Genomic DNA, 19,197 nt, shown 5'->3' with positions numbered 1-19,197 from the left:
TGGCACTGTGTAGACAGCGCCAAATGATGAAATAAGCTATTTCAAAATAGACTCAAAATAAGCTGCGCAATTTGCATAGCGCAAATTGCGTAGCTTATTTTGAGTTTAGGGTGCTGTGTAAACATACCCCAAGGTGCCACAGGACTACTCCTTGTTTTCAAACATATGAAGTGGTTCTTGTGTCACAGTAAGTAATTTCTCATTCGGGTACTCTCAACTTGTTTGTCCTTTAAGTCTGGAAGGTGATTGGACTAGTAAGGCATGTGATTATACCACCTGGTACAGGGCTCCATCTTGAGCCTGGTAAATTTCCACAGAAGAGGGGATGTAAAACAAAAGATTCCCACTGTGAGAAAGTCTGTTTAAGCAATGGGAAGGATACAAAGAGGGCTGGAGACCCAAATGAGGATAAAAGAGTTTCTCTGACTTGAAGATTATGCCTGAAATAGGAACAATACTTTAGGGTAGGAATCTGCTTGCAATGGGTTTCTTAGGGGATTAGAACTAGCTATGCATTTTCTATTAATTTTAATTTAGTAATTTATTTTGATCTGTTTGTTTTCACTCGCAACCACTTATTTCTTACTATTTGTATTTAAGAAAAACACTTTTGTTTTCTGACAGGCCCAGTGTAAATAATTGGAACCTGGGGGGAACAACCATTGTGTATATGTCCTGATGAGCTTTCAATGTGTAAAACTTTTACATAGAAAAAGATGGATTTATTTGGGGAGTTGGTTCCATATGGGGGTTGGTTTCCTGGGTGTTATGCCCCAGAACTGCATCTTCCCAGAGCTGAAGTGGTTCAGTGTCTATATTGTTCAGCGGGGAGGGGAGGGGCTTACCCCAACTCTTTGCCTTGTCTGGTGGAGACAGAGGATCTGGCCCAGCAGGAACGGGTAATGGAGAGCCCCAGAGAGCAAGCATGCACATGTCAGTGGCATGATCAGCACACCAGGGAACAGGGGACTTCTGTGACCAGACCACATCACACATACCTAAAATATAAACTCTGTATCTTTTATTATATCTGGTAGGCTAATGACAGTACATTTTCAGATTACCTAAATAGTTCTTTATAACACCTCCTTTTTAGTTGTTAATTACAGTCAGCATTTTTCATCTTTCAGCCTGTACAATGGTGAAATATATTTTGTAAGTTTCAGCAAAACAGGTTAGTCATTTTTAAGAATGAAGACAGGCGAGAATGATATATTTTCTATTATTAAAAAGATCAATAAATTGTGCAGCTGTTTTTACGACAGGTGTGTTTAGGGTAGAAATTGACATTTCACAAGGAATATTTCAGAAGGAAGTTTGCCTTTCAGTGTCCTGGTGTAAGTCGAATTGTATTTGGCAAAGACATCAGTGTTTGAAAATTGTAGCTTGCCTATCTGCAAAATATGAAAATATAGCACTTTTTAACAACTTTCTTCCAATTGTATAAATAAAAGAGGGCTGTACAATGCTTCTGTGAGTAGATAATTTAGGACCATAACTGTAGGAGTGAGTTTCGAGCCTCATAGCCAAATGCCCTTTTGGGCTATTCTGGTAGCTGCTGATAGCTGAAGCATAGCAATGCTGCTTATTTAGCTACATGCAGAAATGCCTGACACTCTAGGGGACTGAGCTTGCCAAATAAGTCAGCTGTTGAGTCTACTTGTGTCACCAGATTTTAGTTTGCAAAATAAATTACTCAGTGTTAAGGTTGGATTTTTAGTTTCTCAGGAGTCATGACATTCAAAGTGAATTTCCCAAAGTGTTCTACAGTGTTCGCTTGCATATGTGCCTTTTATTAAAAGATTATACTGAAGCAGTGTGATATACTATTTGGCAAATCAGTCCTTAAAATGGAATAGTAATGTGTTTTTTCTAGTCCTCCTCCAATTGGGTTTCATAAGTCAGTTGCTTTGAATACTGTTTTAGCATTATATACTGTTTTAGCATTATATAGACATACATGAACATTCCTTGTTATTCTATATATGTTGTTTAATAACGTGACAAAAGAACATGCTGAAATTGTTTAGGTAGGAACCTTAACTATACATTTCCCAACTTTTGTCAAATTAACTTGCCCATCCCATCACATCAATATAGAGGTGCATATCCTCAACTGTTATACATTGGGGTAGCTCCCTTGAAGTGCTGGAGCCAGCTGATTTACACCATATGAAGCTCTTCGCCCTGTTATTGTTTGCTTTTGTTTTTTATTTTTACATTTAAAAAGGATTATTGTTGTTTGAAATCCAACAGCACCTGCATGAGGTTAGTGGTTCAAGTGTCATTGTTCCTGTGTGTGCATGAAGAGTTGATAGGTGAACTAACAGTTGCTTCATCTGCCTTTCTCTTTCATAGGCACTTAGGCCTGGATCTAGTTCCTCGGAAGGACTTTGAGGTGGTGGATTCAGATCAGATCAGCGTCTCAGATCTTTATAAGATGGTAAGAAACCTCAGGTGAAAGTCCTTTGTGTAGAATCATGGGAAAAAGAGTTTCCTCTTTTTATTTATGTTGCTGTTTTTGGTTTTGATTTTTTTTTATTGTTTCCAACATTACTAATGTTGATGAGGAAGAACAAAAGGGGTTATTGCTAGTCCTTAACGAATGTTATGAAAGCTGGGTGTTTCTGTGTTTCTAGGTGCCGATTCCATGTGTGTTCTGAGGATAAGCACCCACAGGGAAAAATTAGGAGATGTTCAGCACCTGCCAGCAGCCAAGCTCCCGCCTCTGCTCCCTCCTCCCAGTGCCTCTTGCCCACTGGTGGCCCCAGTGATCTACACTTTCCCCTCCCTGATTCAGAGGCTTTGGGAGAGTGGGGAAGATGTGAGGATGCTGAGCACTCTGAGGAGGGGACAGTAAAAGTTGGAGTGGTGATAGAGTCTTGGGGGAAGGGATGGAGGTGGAGCAGGCTTGAGAAGAGGCAAGACAGGTTGGGGGCTGAGGCAGAGATATGGGGATCACTCTCCAGCTAGAGCAAAAGTCAATGCCTATGTCTATGTTTATTATATACTTGGAAGATTCGTGATTTCATCGATATGAATAGTCTTGCCACCAATGTAGAACACAACTTTTCCACGCCGTCCTGTTTTGTGCAGTTCTCGTCCATGTCCTTCCATAAATCTTCCATAAAGAATCTACCCAACGTGCTGGAGGCCTTCCTCTTATTCTTTTTGTGCCTCATGGATACCAATGAAGTATACATGCTGTGCCTCTGTTGTTTCTCAGACTTGCTACATGGCCAGCCCATCTCCTTTTCTGATCATACATAACTTGGATGATATTGTTGACCGCTTCTTGCACGTAGATCATCGATAGCAACATGCTATAGCCCACTTACACCCTCCATGCGTCTTTCTATGTGTTCTGTGAACACAATAATATAGCATGTTTATTACATATCACTTTATAAAGCTTCCAGCATCACAGGCTCATTGCTTTCAGTCTGAACTTGATTTTAAAATAAAAATCAGGTAAATGATGATGTCAGGACACTTTCTGAGAGTGGTCTATAATAAGAGAGTGGTGTTTTACTCTTTGTGACCAGTAGACTAGGCATATATGTACAACAACATGGTTTGCTTATCAACTTCTACTTCTAAGTGGGAAAAGTTTCTCTGTGAGATTTTATTATACTAGCTGTATTAATTTGATTATTTCCGTTTATTCTCTTGATTTACTGACTACGTTGTAGTTAACACTTGGCATTTCTTTTCTCTCTTTAACTCATTGGTTGTACTAGTAGTTACTGTCTCTATTACTCTCACTTCTTCTTAGTTAAAACAAGCCATCTTATTCAAATGATATAATTTTCTACTACAAATTTGGCAAAATGAAGAGGGAAGGGTTGGGAAAAAGAAGAATGTTGACTAGCTCTAGTAAAATGTAAATTGCGTATGCAAGTCAGTTCTGGAGACACAATAATAATTTGGCATTGGTTTCAAAACCTAGTTGGTGACTTAATGCAATTTTAGCCAAACTGCAGTTTAGTCTCTTTGTTTGACACGTTCATCAGGGGCTAGTGGAAAAAGCACTAGGTTATGTCTACTGCGGTGGAGGCATAATTTCTAGTTTTCATAGACATTGCCATTCTAGCTGTTATTGATCTTGCATGCTAACAATTGCACAGTAGCCACAGCTGCAATGATAATGGGACGGGCTAGCCAACTCAAGTACGTAATTAGGGTTTAGATGGGAACTCTGGGCAGCTACTGTTGATTTGGACATTACACCTCCTGCTACATGTCATACCAGTAGAGGAGCTACTGAATTTAAGGTTTTTAGGACTTCATGAACAGAGAGACAAAACAATTAGACATAGCTGTAGCAGTAGCGTTACAATCCAACCGTCTGCCATGCTCATGTCAATATTCCAGAACTAGCAGCAATTCCTATTGTGATAAAGCTCCTACTCAAACTTGGTGGATCCTGCACTTTCAGGTGGATTGCATGCCTCAGAGACTTGCAGGGGGCTTAAATTTAGGCACCCCCACTTAGTGCATCAGCTTGCTGTTTGTTCAGCTCCTCTTGTCATTGGCCAGCATAAGGTATAAAGGGAAACCAAACTCCACAGCCTTAGTGATCCCCGAAATGATACAGGGCTGAGTAAACCCCTTTCTTTAGCCTAGACAGTCTTTTCTCTGAGCGGAAATGGGGAAGTGGGCATTAAGTGGGAACCTGCCCTGTAATAGAAGCTGCCTATAAAAGTCTCCAGTGCCAGCTGAGAGACAGCTACAGTATCCCTGGGCTACTTCCTCACACCTTCCTTATCTCAGGCTCTTCCTACTAGAATCTTTTGGTGCTTGCTCCTCCTAGACTCTCTGCAGTGCTTCCTCTGTCCTCTCAACTCCTCGCACACTAACTGTAGAGAAGCTCTTTTTATAACTGATCTCAACTGGTTCTTTAATTGGCCCCAAGTGTTCTAACCAGCCTTTAGGCACCACACCACACTTCACTCTGTCAGCCTACTTAATTAGCTCCAGATGGATTGGTTCTGGCAAGTCCTTGCTGGTTCTGAACTAGCCCCTCCCAAGTTACCCTGGGAACAGAGATTTACTCAGTCTGTGGCTAATATACTCCCTTCCATTATTCTTTTGTATTTCTCTGGCCTGACTCTGTCACACTCTCCACTTATTTTAGTATTTTTATTACTTTATGCTTCAGATATTATATAGAGATAGTTGCCATTTATTTTCTGTGGCTATGAGACCTTTTAGTATTCTATCAGGTGAGGAAGTACAGGCAGTCCCCGACTTACGCGGATCCGACTTATGTCGGATCCGCAGTTACGAACGGGGCTGCCCCAGAGTAAACAGACTGCGGGACCTCGCGGTCCTGCCGCCCGTGTACTCTGGGGCTTTCTCTGCGTCTCCCTGGTCTGCAGACCAGGAAGACGCAGAGCAAAGCCGCGGAGGTGCTCGGGCAGCGGGGCAGTCCCGCTGCCCGAGCCCCCCCCCCCCCCCCCCGCGGCTTTGCAAAGGCTTTGCAAAGCTGCGGGGGGGCTCGGGCAAAGGCTTTGCAAAGGCGCGCCTGGGCTGCTCTGCTGCCCGAGCCCTCCCGCCGCTTTGCAAAGCCTCGGGGAAGCCGGCAGCGGGACAGCACAGATGCCCCGTGGCTGTCCCGCTGCCGGCGTCCTCAGAGGCTTTGCTCCCCGTCTCCCTGGTCTGCTGGTCTCCAGCAGACCATGGAGACGGGGAGCAAAGCCGCGGAGGACCCAGGCGGCGGGACCGCGGTGCGTCTCGGTCTGCCGCCCGTGTCTTCCTGGTCTGCTGGGGTGGGGGTGGGGGCGCAGCTAGTACGCCCCCTCCCCCCCCAACAGACTAGGCTTTTCTCCGGACGCCTGTGGCAGAGCAGCTGGGGTGCTGCCAGTTGGTCCCGCAGCGCCGCTCTGGGCGCTACTGGTCCAATCCAGCAGCACCCCAGCTGCTCTGGTCCTGATTCAGCCGGTGCTGGTCAGTTTCAGCAGCGGCTGAATCAGGACGCCTGGGGCAGAGCAGATGGGGTGCTGCTGGGTTGGTCCAGTAGTGCCAAGGAGCGGCGCTACTGGAGCAACCCAGCAGCACCCCAGCTGTTCTGCCCCAGGCGTCCTGATTTAGCCACTGCTGAAACTGACCAGCGCTGACTACAGGAAGCCCGAGGCAGAGTTGCTCTGCCCCGGGCTTCCTGGGATCAGCTGCTGATCAGTTTCAGCAGCAGCTGACTTGGGGACGCTTGGGGTTCTTAAGTTGATTCTGTATGTAAGTCAGAACTGGCGGTCAGTTTCAGCAGTGGCTGAATCTGGACGCCAGTTCTGACTTACATACAGATTCAACTTAAGAACAAACCTACAGTCCCTATCTTGTACGTAACCCGGGGACTGCCTATACTGCAGGATCTGTCATAAAACCCAGTTTATTAGTATCTTTCTCACAAATGGTAGTTTTTGTCATTAGGAAGGTCCATGCACCAGGTGGAAGTTGAAGAATGCCATACTGACTGATAATAACATGGTCAGATGGAAAAACAGGTTCACCTCTATAGCATTTTACTAGTAAATAAAATTGTAATTTGGAAATGTAAAATCTCATTAGTCTTGTGGAGTATGTCATGGACTTCATTCAAACTGTCCTTAATCAGTTGAGAGCATGAAAAAGATTACAACTCCCTGAAATCATCTTAATTGGGCACTAATTTTGTATAACAAGCGCTGTGAATTGGACGGAACCACTTTTTTATCTTTTAATTGAATGCCATATAATCAGCAATACTATTAATCAAACGCTACATGCAAATACTAATAGTTAACATTCTTTGGATGCTGTAATATTACTCTGGTATCAAAATATAAAGTTGATTAGCATTATATCTCCTTGCATAAATATACCTTTTGAAGCTTGGAATCCATCATGAATTTGTGAATATTTCTGGTACATTCAGGAGAGTTACTATTTGAAGAAAATGCAAAATTCTATTTTTTTGTATTCACAAATGGCAATGGAGATGTTATGATGGATATGGTGACAGATTAGTTGCCAGTTTTTTAAAATAAGGAGCTCACATTAAAAATATATATCTTTGCCTGAGCAAGATGATGCATATCACAAGTACTAAACTCACTGGATTTGCGGGACTATGATACACATTAATTTAAATAAAGCCACATAATCAAAGATAGAAGCAATATCACAAAACAAAACAAAAATACTGTGCATTTCACTGAAATATTTATACTTTTCCTGATAGTATAGTATGGCATAAGGTAGATAATAATATAGCAGAATCATAGAATATTAGGACTGGAAGGGACCTTGAGAGGTCATCGAGTTCAGCCCCCTGCCCTCATGGCAGGACCAAATACTGTCTAGACCATCCCTGATAGACATTTATCTAACCTACTCTTAAATATCTCCAGAGATGGAGATTCCACAACCTCCCTGGGCAATTTATTCCAGTGTTTGACTACCCTGACAGTTAGGAACTTTTTCCTCATGTCCAACCTAAACCTCCCTTGCTGCAGTTTAAGCCCATTGCTTCTCGTTCTATCCTGAGAGGCCAAGATGAACAAGTTTTCTCCCTCCTCCTTATGACACCCTTTTAGATACCTGAAAACTACTATCATGTCGCCCCTCAATCTTCTCTTTTCTAAACTAAACAAACCCAATTCTTTCTGCCTTCCTTCATAGGTCATGTCCTCTAGACCTTTAATCATTCTTGTAGCTTTTTTCTGGACCCTCTCCAATTTCTCCACATCCTTCTTGAAATGCGGTGCCCAGAACTGGACACATACTCAGAATATTCATCTTAGGTATTTGTTTTATAAAAATTCCTTCTGCCAGAGCAGTCTGTCTGCGTGCCGCCTCACTCTGAACTAGGGCCTGGGCCTAGTGACTGTAATCCCTGAACTCTATATGCTTGCTGCACTGCCCTGAACTAAGGCCTGGACCTAGTGACTGTTACTGAAGAATCTGTTTGTTTGCTATCCCACCCTGAATCAGGGTCTGGGCCCGAGCCCCTGGACTAAATTTAGAAAATTGTCTAAATTGTTTTTGTTTTTTTTAAAGAAAAATACAGTAAGCCTTTTTCATATGAAGGTATGCATGATATTTTAAAGAGTGGTTATAGCTGTATAGTGTTTGCTGGTATATACATTGTTTTTAACCTATGTAAAATTGTGTGAAAATGTATTGTGTTATTAAACTATTCCACGGGGTTTCCTGTAAATCTGCTTGCAGTTGGAATTGCTGCTGGATTTAACCTACATCAGTCAGTTGTATAGGTCCAGCAGTAACAGTGGGACACTGATAGTTAGCAAGAATGGGCACAGGAAAGAAATAAACAGGCCACACATCTCTGGAGATATTTGCAGATCTTTAGAAGGGTTTCAGTCTAGCTTCTAAACATTTGTTTAGCCTACTTTAGATTAACTGATCGTTTTTATGCATCATTCTGAAATGCCTATGGGGTGAGTACTGTAGTTGTGCAAAAGAAACTACTGATCAGGTTTCTGCCAAGGCTCAGCTGTTTGGCTTTAAGTTGAACTACCTTCTTTTTAAATTAAGATGAGTAATATATTAAGGTTTCTGACAAATACAGACTTTTTGAAGGGATACTGCATCAGGGAATTATGTGTCAAGTTTCTTTCTCACTAATTTCTACTTACTATTGCTTTGAACAGAACATTAAAACTCATAGAAGGATGCCATGTTGCATAATTGGAAATTTTGACTTATCTGTAGTACCTTTATTACTTTTATTTTAATATATTATTCTGTATGGCATATGTGGAAAGAAACTGAATCAGATTAGAAATAGACTTACAAAGAACATAGCATTTGATGTGAAAACAGCAGGGTGTACATAGAAAGTTCAAAGAGAGTTGAGCCTGGAAGATTTTATACAGAACTGGAAACTTCTCTAGGCTTTTTTAACATATTTGTAAATATATGATAGAAATTAAAAGGCTTGTGTACACTTAAAATACCCCCAACGCTAAGCATTTTGACTTTGCATTCAAGTAGATACAGTGCAGATGCTCATCACCTGGAATGCTTTTGAATGGAGCTTTGTAAGGGTGTGTCCGCACAGCACCCTTACCTCGAAATAAAATGCTATTCTGACAAGTCCCTTAACCCTTGTAGAATGAGGGTTACAGGGAACACTGGAATAGTGTGCCCATTATTTGGAAATATATTTTGAAATAACGGGCGTGTTTAAAGATGCAGAATTGCTATTTTGGGATACTTCCGGTATCCATAAATAGCCCCACTGTCTAGATGTAGCCTTAGTGCTCTGAGGGAGATTAAAAGATTCATCTTTGCCTCCATCACAGCCACAAAATAAGATTAAAATGTTTTGTAAAAGTGCAATTCAGATAGGGATATCCTGTGCCAAATTCTAGTCATCTTCCATTTCCTGTAGTTTTTTGCAGTCCACCTGGATGCTATATGTACTATGGTAATCTGTGAGGGTAATGGATAGAAGAGACTGTTTTGATAGCTAAGTAAAAAAAATTTTTAGTGTATACATGGGAATAGCTTTAGTCCAAAGGCAGATTTTAATGTGGTGTTTGGGCTTTTTTGCTGATTCCATAGTCAAATACCAATCCCTCTGGGCACAATGGAGACCTCATCATCGAAATGCACAGAAAACACCTCTTCCCTTCTTCTAGGGGTAGTGATGGAGTGAGAGGCGATGGAAAGTGGAAGAGATACAAGCAGTCCAGGGAACAACTTTTTTAACTCACTTTTAAAAAATAAACAATATATTCAAAATGATCATTGAAACAATCATTTTTTTTACATCTGAAGCATACATAGCATAAAGTTCCAGAAAACTTTAGGAAACTTGTTCAAAAATATTGAAATGTAAGATTAATAATTCATACTCCAATAGCCCTATTAGTCTTTATAATGTAGCAATAAGCTATGATGAGTCAGAAACAGTAGTTGGCATTCATTAGTGGGCTATTGTTCCAATTTCTGTTGACTAAAGAAGACAAAAAAGCCTTGGGCTGGGTCTAAAAAGGGGACTTAGGCTAACCCCGTTTAATGGAATCCATAACACTGAACCATGTACCCAAGGTTCCCGGTATAACTTCTGAGGAGAGTTATGTACCTAAGAATGGGATCCAGAAACACCATCAAGCTAAGAGGGGAGCTGCTCCTCAAAGGAAGCTATGTGTCCAAATTTGAAGGAAATGCCTGTTTTTGTTTGAGATTCACAGCCATGAACCCTCTCTTGGAGTTAGGCATATAAGTAATTTCTCACAAAAAGAAGGTAGTGGAGCTCCCTTTTTAACCCAGTAGTTAAATCATTCACTCGGGATGTGGGACAGGATTGGAAAAGGTACTCAAACTTAGATCTCTCACAATCTGGGTGAATGCCCTAGCCACTGTGTTAAAGAGTCATTCTTACTCTTTCTTTAGACCAATGAATGCTTAATTATTTATACAAAGTAGAGTGCCTTCTACAGAAGATATTGAGACCATGTCTGCACTGAGAGATAAGGTCGAATTTATTAAGGTTGATTTTTTAGCACTCAATTTTGTAAAATCGAAGGTGCATGTCCCCACTGTGTGCAAGAATTCAATATAGTTCGAAATAGCACATCCCCAGTAAAGTGGCTACTGTCAACTTAGTGAGCGATGCACTGTGGGTAGCTATCCCACAGTGCCTGCGCCCCTTTGCATTCTGGATTATGTTCTCAGTGCACGCTGGAACAAAACTGTGCAGTAGGTGGCCCATTATGCCCTCATTTCCTCCCTCACCCCCTCTCACCCTGCTTTAGACCAAGGGCAAACAGTCTTTTCGCGCCCTTTCTTTTGTTGGTTATCTGTGTGGATGCCTTAGCAGTGTGAGCACGGAACAGCTTGTGCATCCCATTGTACATCAAAGCATTATGACAATGATGTTAACCTTGGTGCGCCTAATGCTGGAATATGTCCAGAGTGTATTCAAGATCCACCAGAATGAGGAAGAATTTCAGAAGGCCACGAACATGCTCTACTGCAAAGCACTTGAGTGAATTGCAAATGCCGCTCACATTTAATCCTCTGGACACAGTGGAATGTTGGTTCTGGTGCCATCAGACAAGCACATACTGGTGGGATCGCAATGTTTTGCAGATAAGGGATAAACAATAGTGGCAGCAAAACTTTTGCATGTATAAGGCCACTCTCATGGAAGTTTGTGAATTGCTTTCCGCAATATGCAAGAATAACCGAATGAGACTCACTCTGACAGTGGAGAAATGAATGGCAATTGCCCTGTGGAAGCTTGCAATACCAGATAGCTACCAATCAGTTTGGAATGGGGAAATCTATATTAGGGGCTGTTGTGATCCAAGTAGCTAAATCAATCAATACCTTTCTGCTACAGAGATAATGATTCTGGGAAACATGGAGAACTTAATTGGAGGGCTTTGCTGTGCAGGGGCTCCCTAACTGTGGTGGGGTGATAGATGGAACACACATCCCCATCTTGGCACCTGCTCACCTTGCCAAGGAGTACATAAACTGCAAGAGGTACTTCTCAATGGTGCTGCAGGCATTTGTGGATCACAAAGGCTATTTCACTGACATCAATGTGCGAAAGGTGCATGACGCCCACATCTGAACTCCTGCCTCTTCAGCAAGCTGCAAGCTGAAACTTTTTTCCCAGACCAGAAAATCAGAATTGGAGAGGGGGAAGAATTAGAAGTCATGCCACACTCAAAGAACTCTGATTTGATTGGAATAACAGAGACTTGGTGGGATGACTTACATGATTGGAGCACGGTCATGGGAGGGTATAAACTGTTCAGGAAAGACATGCAGGGGAGAAAAAGTGGAGGAGTTGCACTGAATGTAAGAGAGCAGAAGGATTGCTCAAAGCTCCAGTATAAAGTGGGAGAAAAGCCTGCTGAGAGTCTTTGGGTTAAGTTTAGAAGTGGGAGCAACAGGGGGGATGTGTGGTTGATGTCTTCTATAGACCACCAGATCACGTGGATGAGGTTGATGAGGCTTTCTTCAGATAACTAACAAAAGCTTCCTGATCACAGGCCCTGGTTCTCCTGGGGGACTTTAATCACCCTGACGTCTGCTGGGAGACAAATACAGCAGTACACAGACAATGCAGGAAGTTTCTGGAGAATGTTGAGGACAACTTCCTGGTAAAAGTGCTGAAGGAACCAAGCAGGGGCCATACATAGCTTGACCTGCTTCTTACAAACAGGGAGGAATTTGTAGGGGAAGTAGATGTGGGTGGCAGTCTGGGAAGAAGTGATCGTGAGATGGTCAATTTCAGGATCCTGACCAAAGGAAGAAAGAAGAGCAGCAAAATATAGACTCTGGACATCAGAAAAGCAGACATTAACTCCCTCAGAGAATGGATGGGCAGGATCCCCTGGGATGCTAACATGAAGGAGAAAGGAATCCAGGAGAGCTGGCTGTATTTTAAAGAAGCCTTATTGGAGGCTCATGAAGAAACCATCCCGATGATCAGTAAGAAAAGCAAATATGGTAGGCGACCAGATTGGCTTAACAATGAAATCCTTGATTAGCTTAAACACAAAAAGGGACCTTACAAGAAGTGGAAATTTGGACAGATGACAAGGGAGGAGTATAAATATATTTCTCAAGCATGCAGGGCAAAGTGCAGTTGGAAGGCCAAAGCACAGTTGGAATTGCAGCTAGCAAGGGATGTGAAGGGGTAACAAGAAAGGTTTCTACAGGTATGTTAGCAATGAGAGGGTGATCAGGGAGAGTGTGGGGCCCTTTCCAGATGAGCGAGTGACAGATGATGTGGGAAAAGCTGAAGTACTCGGTGCTTTTTTTTGCCTCTGTCTTCACAGACAAGGTCAGCTCCCAGACTATTGTACTAGGCAACAGAGTATGGGAAGGAGATGGGCAGCCCTCGATATAGAAAAGAACAGGTTAAGAACTATTTAGAAAAGTTGGACACACAAATCTATGGGGCTGGATCTAATGCATCCCAGGGTGCTGAAGGAGTTGGCTGACCACCAGTTGGTTGATTACAGAGCCATTGGCCATTATCTTTCAAAACTCATGACAATTGGGGGAGGTCCCAGATGATTGGAAAAAGGCAAATATAGTGCCCATTTTTTAAAAAGAGAAGAAGGCCAGAGTGACCTAGACAAGTTAGAGGACTGGGCTAAAAGAAATCTGATGAGGTGCAACAGGGATAAGTACAGAGTCCTGCACTTGGGACAGAAGAATCCCAAGCATTGTTACAGGCTGGGAATCAACTGGCTAAGTTTCTGTTTGGCAGAAAAGGGCCTGGGGATTACAGTGGATGGAAGCTGGAAAGGAGCCAACAGTGTGCCCTTGTAGCCAAGAAGGCTAATGGCACATTGGGGTGCATTTGTAGGGACATTTCCAGCAGATCTAGAGAAGTGATTATTCCCCTTTATTCGGCACTGGTGAGGCCACATCTGGAATATTGCGTCTTTTACAGAAAAGATGTGGAGGCATTGGAGAAAGTCCAACAGAGGGCAATAAAAATGATTAGGGGGCTGAAGCACATGACTTATGAGGAGAAGCTGAGGTATTTGGGTTTGTTTAGTCTATAGAATAAAAGAATGAGGGGCGATTTGATAGCATTCTTTAACTACCTGAATGGAGGTTCCAAAGAGGATGGAGAGAGGCTGTTCTCAGTGGTGGTGGATGGCAAAACAAGGAGCAATGGTCTCAAGTTTCAGTGGAGGAGGTCTAGGTTGGATATTAGAAAAAACTGTTTGACTAGGAAGATAGTGAAGCACTTGAATGATTTACCCTAGGGAGGTGGTGGAATCTTCATCCCTAGAGATTTTCAGTCTCAGCTTGACAAAGCCCTGGCTGGGATGATTTTGTTGGGGTTGGTCCTGTTTTGGACAGGGAGTTGTTCTCAATGACTTCCTGAGCTCTTTTCCAACCATCGGAGTCTATGATTCTATGAAATTCCAATAATGATCCTTAGTGTTCCAGCCTACCCCTTGCTCCACTCTCTCATGAGGCCATAATCGGGCAGCTTGACCACTGTAAGCAGCAGTTAACTACAGGCTGAGCAAGTGCAGAATGGTGGTAGGACGTGCTTTTGGACGTTTAAAGGGAAGGTTGGGCGGTCTTCTAACTGGGTTAGACCTCAGTGAACGTAACATTCCCATTGTGGTGGCAGCCTGCTGTGTACTCCATAATATTGAGAGCAAAGGGAAAATGCATCTGTCAGGGTGGAATGCTGAGGCACAGCAACAAGCCAGAGAATAGCCAGACACCAGGGCAATAAGAAGAGCACAGTGAGGGACAGTGCAAAACAGAGAAGCTTTGAATGATAGTTTTATGAATGGCCATTTTTCAGAGTGATGCATGTTTCTCTCAACGAGGTGCCCCTGCATTCAATGTGTTTGCCTGTAACCTGCACCCCTTCAATACAAGCAGTAAACAGACTGTTGTTCAGAAATCAAGTGTGTTTATTGACGGAACACAGGAGGGATAGAAAAGGAGTTCAGGGCAGGAGCTTTGTATGTGTGTGGGGGGTGATCATAATTACAAGGACATCCTTTTGCTTCATAACACATCCCTTGGGGTTGAGAGTACAGCTGCCCTTGATTCTACCCCCCTAGACACACACATTCTAGAACCCCGGTAGAGGGTGCTGTGGAACTCAGGGTACGTCTACACTGCATCCCTAGTTCGAACTAGGGATGCAAATGGAGACAACCGAAGTAGTTAATGAAGTGGGGATTTAAATATCCCGCGCTCCGTTAACATGATCTCGCCGGCGCGCTAGTTCGAATCACAGCTGATTCAAACCAGGAAGTGTGCGCCAGGACACGTTAGTTCGGACTAAAGCCCTTAGTCCGAACTAATGTTACTCCTCAAAAAATGAGGAGTAACATTAGTTCGGACTAAGGGCTTTAGTCCGAACTAACGCATCCTGGCACGCACTTCCTGGTTCGAATCAGCTGTGATTCGAACTAGCGCGCCGGCGAGATCATGTTAATGGAGCGCGGGATACTTAAATCCCCGCTTCATTAACTACTTCGGTTGTCTCCATTTGCATCCCTAGTTCGAACTAGGGATGCAGTGTAGACGTACCCTCAGTGAGGAAGGAACTTTAGTCTGCAATGGCTGAAGGAGGTGCCTGTCCAGGTAGGCATTCTGGAAAGCCCCCATGTGGCCCATCACATCCACCATGGATGGCAGGCAACACTCTGTCCTGGTGCCTCACTTCCCATTCCCTGCACGCTCTTCTTTCCTCATGCTACATACATATCTCCTCCTGCAGCATATTCCTGCAGTCACTTATGCACTCCCTGTCCAAGTTGGCGGGTTGCATTTGCTCCTCGAACATCTCTTCCTGAATCTGTTTTTGTCTGAGGATTTGTGCTGGGCAGACAGCTGATGGGGCTGGGCGAGTGCACAGCAAGCTGACTGCTGTTCCCGATGTAATGAAAAGTGAAGGTCAGACTTTACAAGAGATACATTATAGAGTGTAAAACCTAATCTATTAGAATAAAATGAAGATCTGCCTAAAGACAATAGGGATGTGTTATATACAAGGCCATAATTGTGCTTTTAGGTGGCAGCTTTGCAACAGGCACACCTCAGAGTTCATAGAGGAGCAGCTGGACTTGGTTCAGTGGCAAGCATGGTAAGGGATAAACCGGGGCACAATCCTGCAAGCAGGAGGGGGCAAGGTGTCCGGGCATGGCAGCAGAGCAGGGCAGAGGTTCACACAGCACCCATGTTCCTGGCACCCCCTGAGTGCACTTTCCCTTCCCGCAGGAGTGGGAGAGAGGGCTGGGGAAGGAGATCCCACAATAGCAGCAGAGGAGGGCATGGGCTCACATGGTACCCATGTGTCCAGCACTCCCCTCCCCCCCCCCCCTTGCATTTGCTGGGAGAGTGCAACTTTCCCTTCCTGGGTGATAGGGATGGGGTAGGGGATCTGAGCATATCTGCAGGGCAGGGGCTCACATGGTGTCTGTGTCCCCCATTTGCCTTTGAGAGTAACTTTCCCTGCCTTCAAGAGCAGGTAAATGGGAAGGTGGAGAGAAGAGGGTCCAGGTGGGGCAGCAGGGCAGTGCAGAGGCTCAAGCCATGTGTCATTGGGGATGAGAAAACAGAGGTTTACTGCAGAGGCATCAGCTAACAGTTTCCCCTGCTTCATCCAGGTTGTCATGGAAGCTACCAGAGTGATAGGGAGCAGATGCTGACTCAATGTGTCCAAAAATCTGAACGTTGTGCTGAAATGCTTTGTGCTACAATGACACCAGATCACTTATTGCTGGCTTGGCATGGAAAGTTGTCCTTTCATGGAGAACGGAATAAGGCAGGCATCCCCAAAAAACTTGTAAGAAGTTTTAAAGGGTTCTTCTATGAGAGCTTGTAAGCTGGTCAGCTCTGGGAGGGACGCCCCACTTCGGGGTCAGTGGGTGGCCACTCCAACCCACTACCGCCGGATCAGTCTCTGGGAGGAATTAACACAACAAATAACTAGTCCGGGATCCCCTGCCCTTACCTCAGTGCGGGGTGACAATGCTCCCAATAACAGAGGCGGCCTGGGTTTGGACAGGCCAACAAATAATAGTCAGAGGCCCAGCCTTAGTTCAAGACAGGCTGCTAAGTTTATGGTGAGGAAGGCCCAGCCTGAGTTCAGGGCAGGGCCGGAGGGAAACAGTTTGTAAAGGCCCAACCGTTTATCAAGGCCCAGCCCCCTTCTGTGCCTCTCGACTCCAGCGTAACAGGCCAGGGCCGGTCCCTCAATTCCTAGGAAAGACGAAAATATGAGGTGGGCGTCCCCGTGGAACCTCGGGAGGCCAATCACCTAACCCGACCAGCAGATAGATGGTAGATTGATGCTCAAAGTAAGTGTGCTGCTGGACACATCTTTATACCCATAGGAGCCTGTATCCTCTTTCTTATCTAAGATGCCAAATAGTATTGGTCCGTCTTTGTGACGCCAGTTCTTACAAGCGAGTTTCAACTTAGTTTACACTTGCAAGAGAGAGAACTAAATTGTGAGTACTGCACATTCTTTTACTGGGCAGTAGATTTCTCCCCCCGGACAGTGTGTGTTCGTATCAATATAAGTTTCAGTCAAGGGCACTCCTTGGCAGCCTCTTGGTCAGCAATTAGTTCGACCACCCTCTTATCTCTGCTTACAGGGTCACAGCAGCCAGCATATCTGGGTCTTCTGTCAAGGATCTTACTGCTCTGTGTGCCCTGCATGCTCCAGGCAAGGAAAGATGGATGTTACGGGGGGTTTCCTATCTGGCTACACTTCCCCCTTAGCGCATACCTGACAGTCACGTAGGTCTCCCGCAGAGTCAGGGGGATCTAGGTCCATGGGCCACTCCTCAGTGGCTTGCCAGGTGCTTGGGACGTCCGGGGGAGTCAGTGGTTCCTCGAGGTCGCTCTGCAGCAGGGCCCCAGGTGGTCCACGCCTGCTCACCGCCTCCCCAGGCATTGGCTCTGCTCCACAGCATGCAGAGGAGTCCTCTGGCCTCTGCTGTTCCTCCGGGCCGCTGTGCAGCAAGCAGGGGGCCCAGTGGTCCATGCCAGCTTTCCACGGCCCCTGGCTTAGCTCCCTTCCTCAAGGGATAGGAGAGTCCTCCGGCCTCTTCGGTGGTCGGGGCCTCACTGGCCTGGCTGGCAGGCTTTTTACCTGTCTGGCCCTGCCTCTTGGTTTCCGGCCAGGTGGCTTATTAGGGCCAGGTGTAGCCCACCAAGGCTCTGGGAGGGGCACCTCTCCTTCAGGGTCAGTGGGGGGTCACTCCAACCCACTGCAGAGCTTTATGGAGATCTGCAGGGAGTATTCCTGATCCGTCTCCAGATACATTAACAAGTTGTTCCAGGAACTCTTTGCTGTGTAGGCACAGTGAACGCCACAGATCACTTCCGATTGCCTTAACCCACTTTTAGAAAATAATGTGAATGCACCAGAAGTACCCTCCCCAACATCAGTGCCCAATTGTGAGACATCCTGGGAGGAAGGGATTGTCTCCAAGGTTATAAAAAGTTCTTCTTCGAGTGCTTGCTTATTTCCATTCTGTTTAGGTGTGTGTGCGCCCCGTGCACAAGTTCCGGAAGCTTTTTACCCTTAGCAGCACCCATTGGGCCAGCCAGGAAGCCCCCTGGAGTGGCGCCCATATAGCCACACATATAACCCCCTGCTGCCCTCCCCCCTTCAGTTCCTTCTTTCCACTCCTTATAGTTGCTGGAATGCTCTGCTTGCCATCTCAAGTGCTCCCTTAGCTTATCTCTAGTTTCCCTTTAGTGTGTAAATAGACTAGTTCACAGTTAATTGTTAGGTGTTTGTTCTAAGTAAACACCAGAGTTAGCTTGTTCTGCTCCTGCTCCCCTCAGATGGTGGAGGGGCATGCCAGGGCCCGATGGCTTCAAGCCCTGCCACCAGAGCTCTAAACTGATGCCGTGCGGGGACCATCATAAAGATTGTCTCAAGTTCCTGGGGTAAGGCCATCTGACAGATTTGTGCAGAATCTGTAAGTTGTTTAAGCTGTGAACTGAGAAAAAGACTCCAGATTTAAACTCATCTTAATGGAGTCAGCGCTTCATCCTGCAGCACTGGAGTCACAGCCGTCAGTTAGGAGCACTGCAGGGTCAACGAGAGAGGCCAACCACGGTTCCAGACAATCAGTGGTACTGGTTGGCACTGAGGCACCAGACTCAGTCCCTAGTGCTGGAGACTTCGAAAAAGTCATGAAGAGGCAGATTGCCCACTAGGCATGACCAGATGGAGCGCCGTGGGGCTTCCCCTTCATCACGCATGTGGGGAAGCCTGTCACAGGCCAGCAGCCCTGAGGCCCAAGACCTGCCTGTGGAGTTGGTCACACGGCCATCCACCCCAGACACCTTTAATGTGGCCCGGGAGTTGATAGAACTAACAGCCTTGCCAACTCTGGCACCACGGGGTACTGTAGAGTGTGAGAGCAGAGAGACCCTTGGGGCCAGGTCAGTCCCTTCTTCAGCTCAGGCACCAGCTCCTCAGATGGCACTAATGCACTGATCCCCTGGTATCGGCTCAGTTGGCACCGTTACAACCGGTGCAGGAGGCGGTGCGGCCGACGCTCCCGGTACCGGAGCTGCTAGCGGCACCGTATCCCCCTGTGCTGAGAGCACCAGACATGCTGCCACCGGCACCGCCGCTGCTCAGGGGTAAACAGTCGGCAATGGACGAGGGGTAGAGCAGATCTTGTCCATGGCACTGCCCTAGTCTGCATC

At 45.2% G+C, this 19,197-nt stretch overlaps 1 protein-coding gene across 8 annotated transcripts in view; it reads left to right on the top strand.

Moving 5' to 3' along the window:
* Positions 1 to 19,197, top strand: part of DOCK3 (dedicator of cytokinesis 3) — a 541,072-nt gene that overhangs the window by 250,368 nt on the left and 271,507 nt on the right. For all 8 annotated transcript variants that reach the window (XM_089781050.1, XM_089781049.1, XM_089781053.1 and 5 more), the window contains exon 7: positions 2,359 to 2,443. In XM_089781050.1, coding sequence (XP_089637176.1) covers positions 2,359 to 2,443 — 85 coding nt within the window. The remainder of the gene's footprint in view (positions 1 to 2,358; positions 2,444 to 19,197) is intronic.

This window comes from Pelodiscus sinensis, chromosome 11 (genome assembly GCF_052426305.1).
Source record: "Pelodiscus sinensis isolate ZL-2025 chromosome 11, ASM5242630v1, whole genome shotgun sequence".
Classification (NCBI taxonomy): domain Eukaryota; kingdom Metazoa; phylum Chordata; order Testudines; family Trionychidae; genus Pelodiscus; species Pelodiscus sinensis.
The sequence above is the reverse complement of the archived record's forward strand: the minus strand, read 5'-3'. Positions and strand labels throughout refer to the sequence as shown.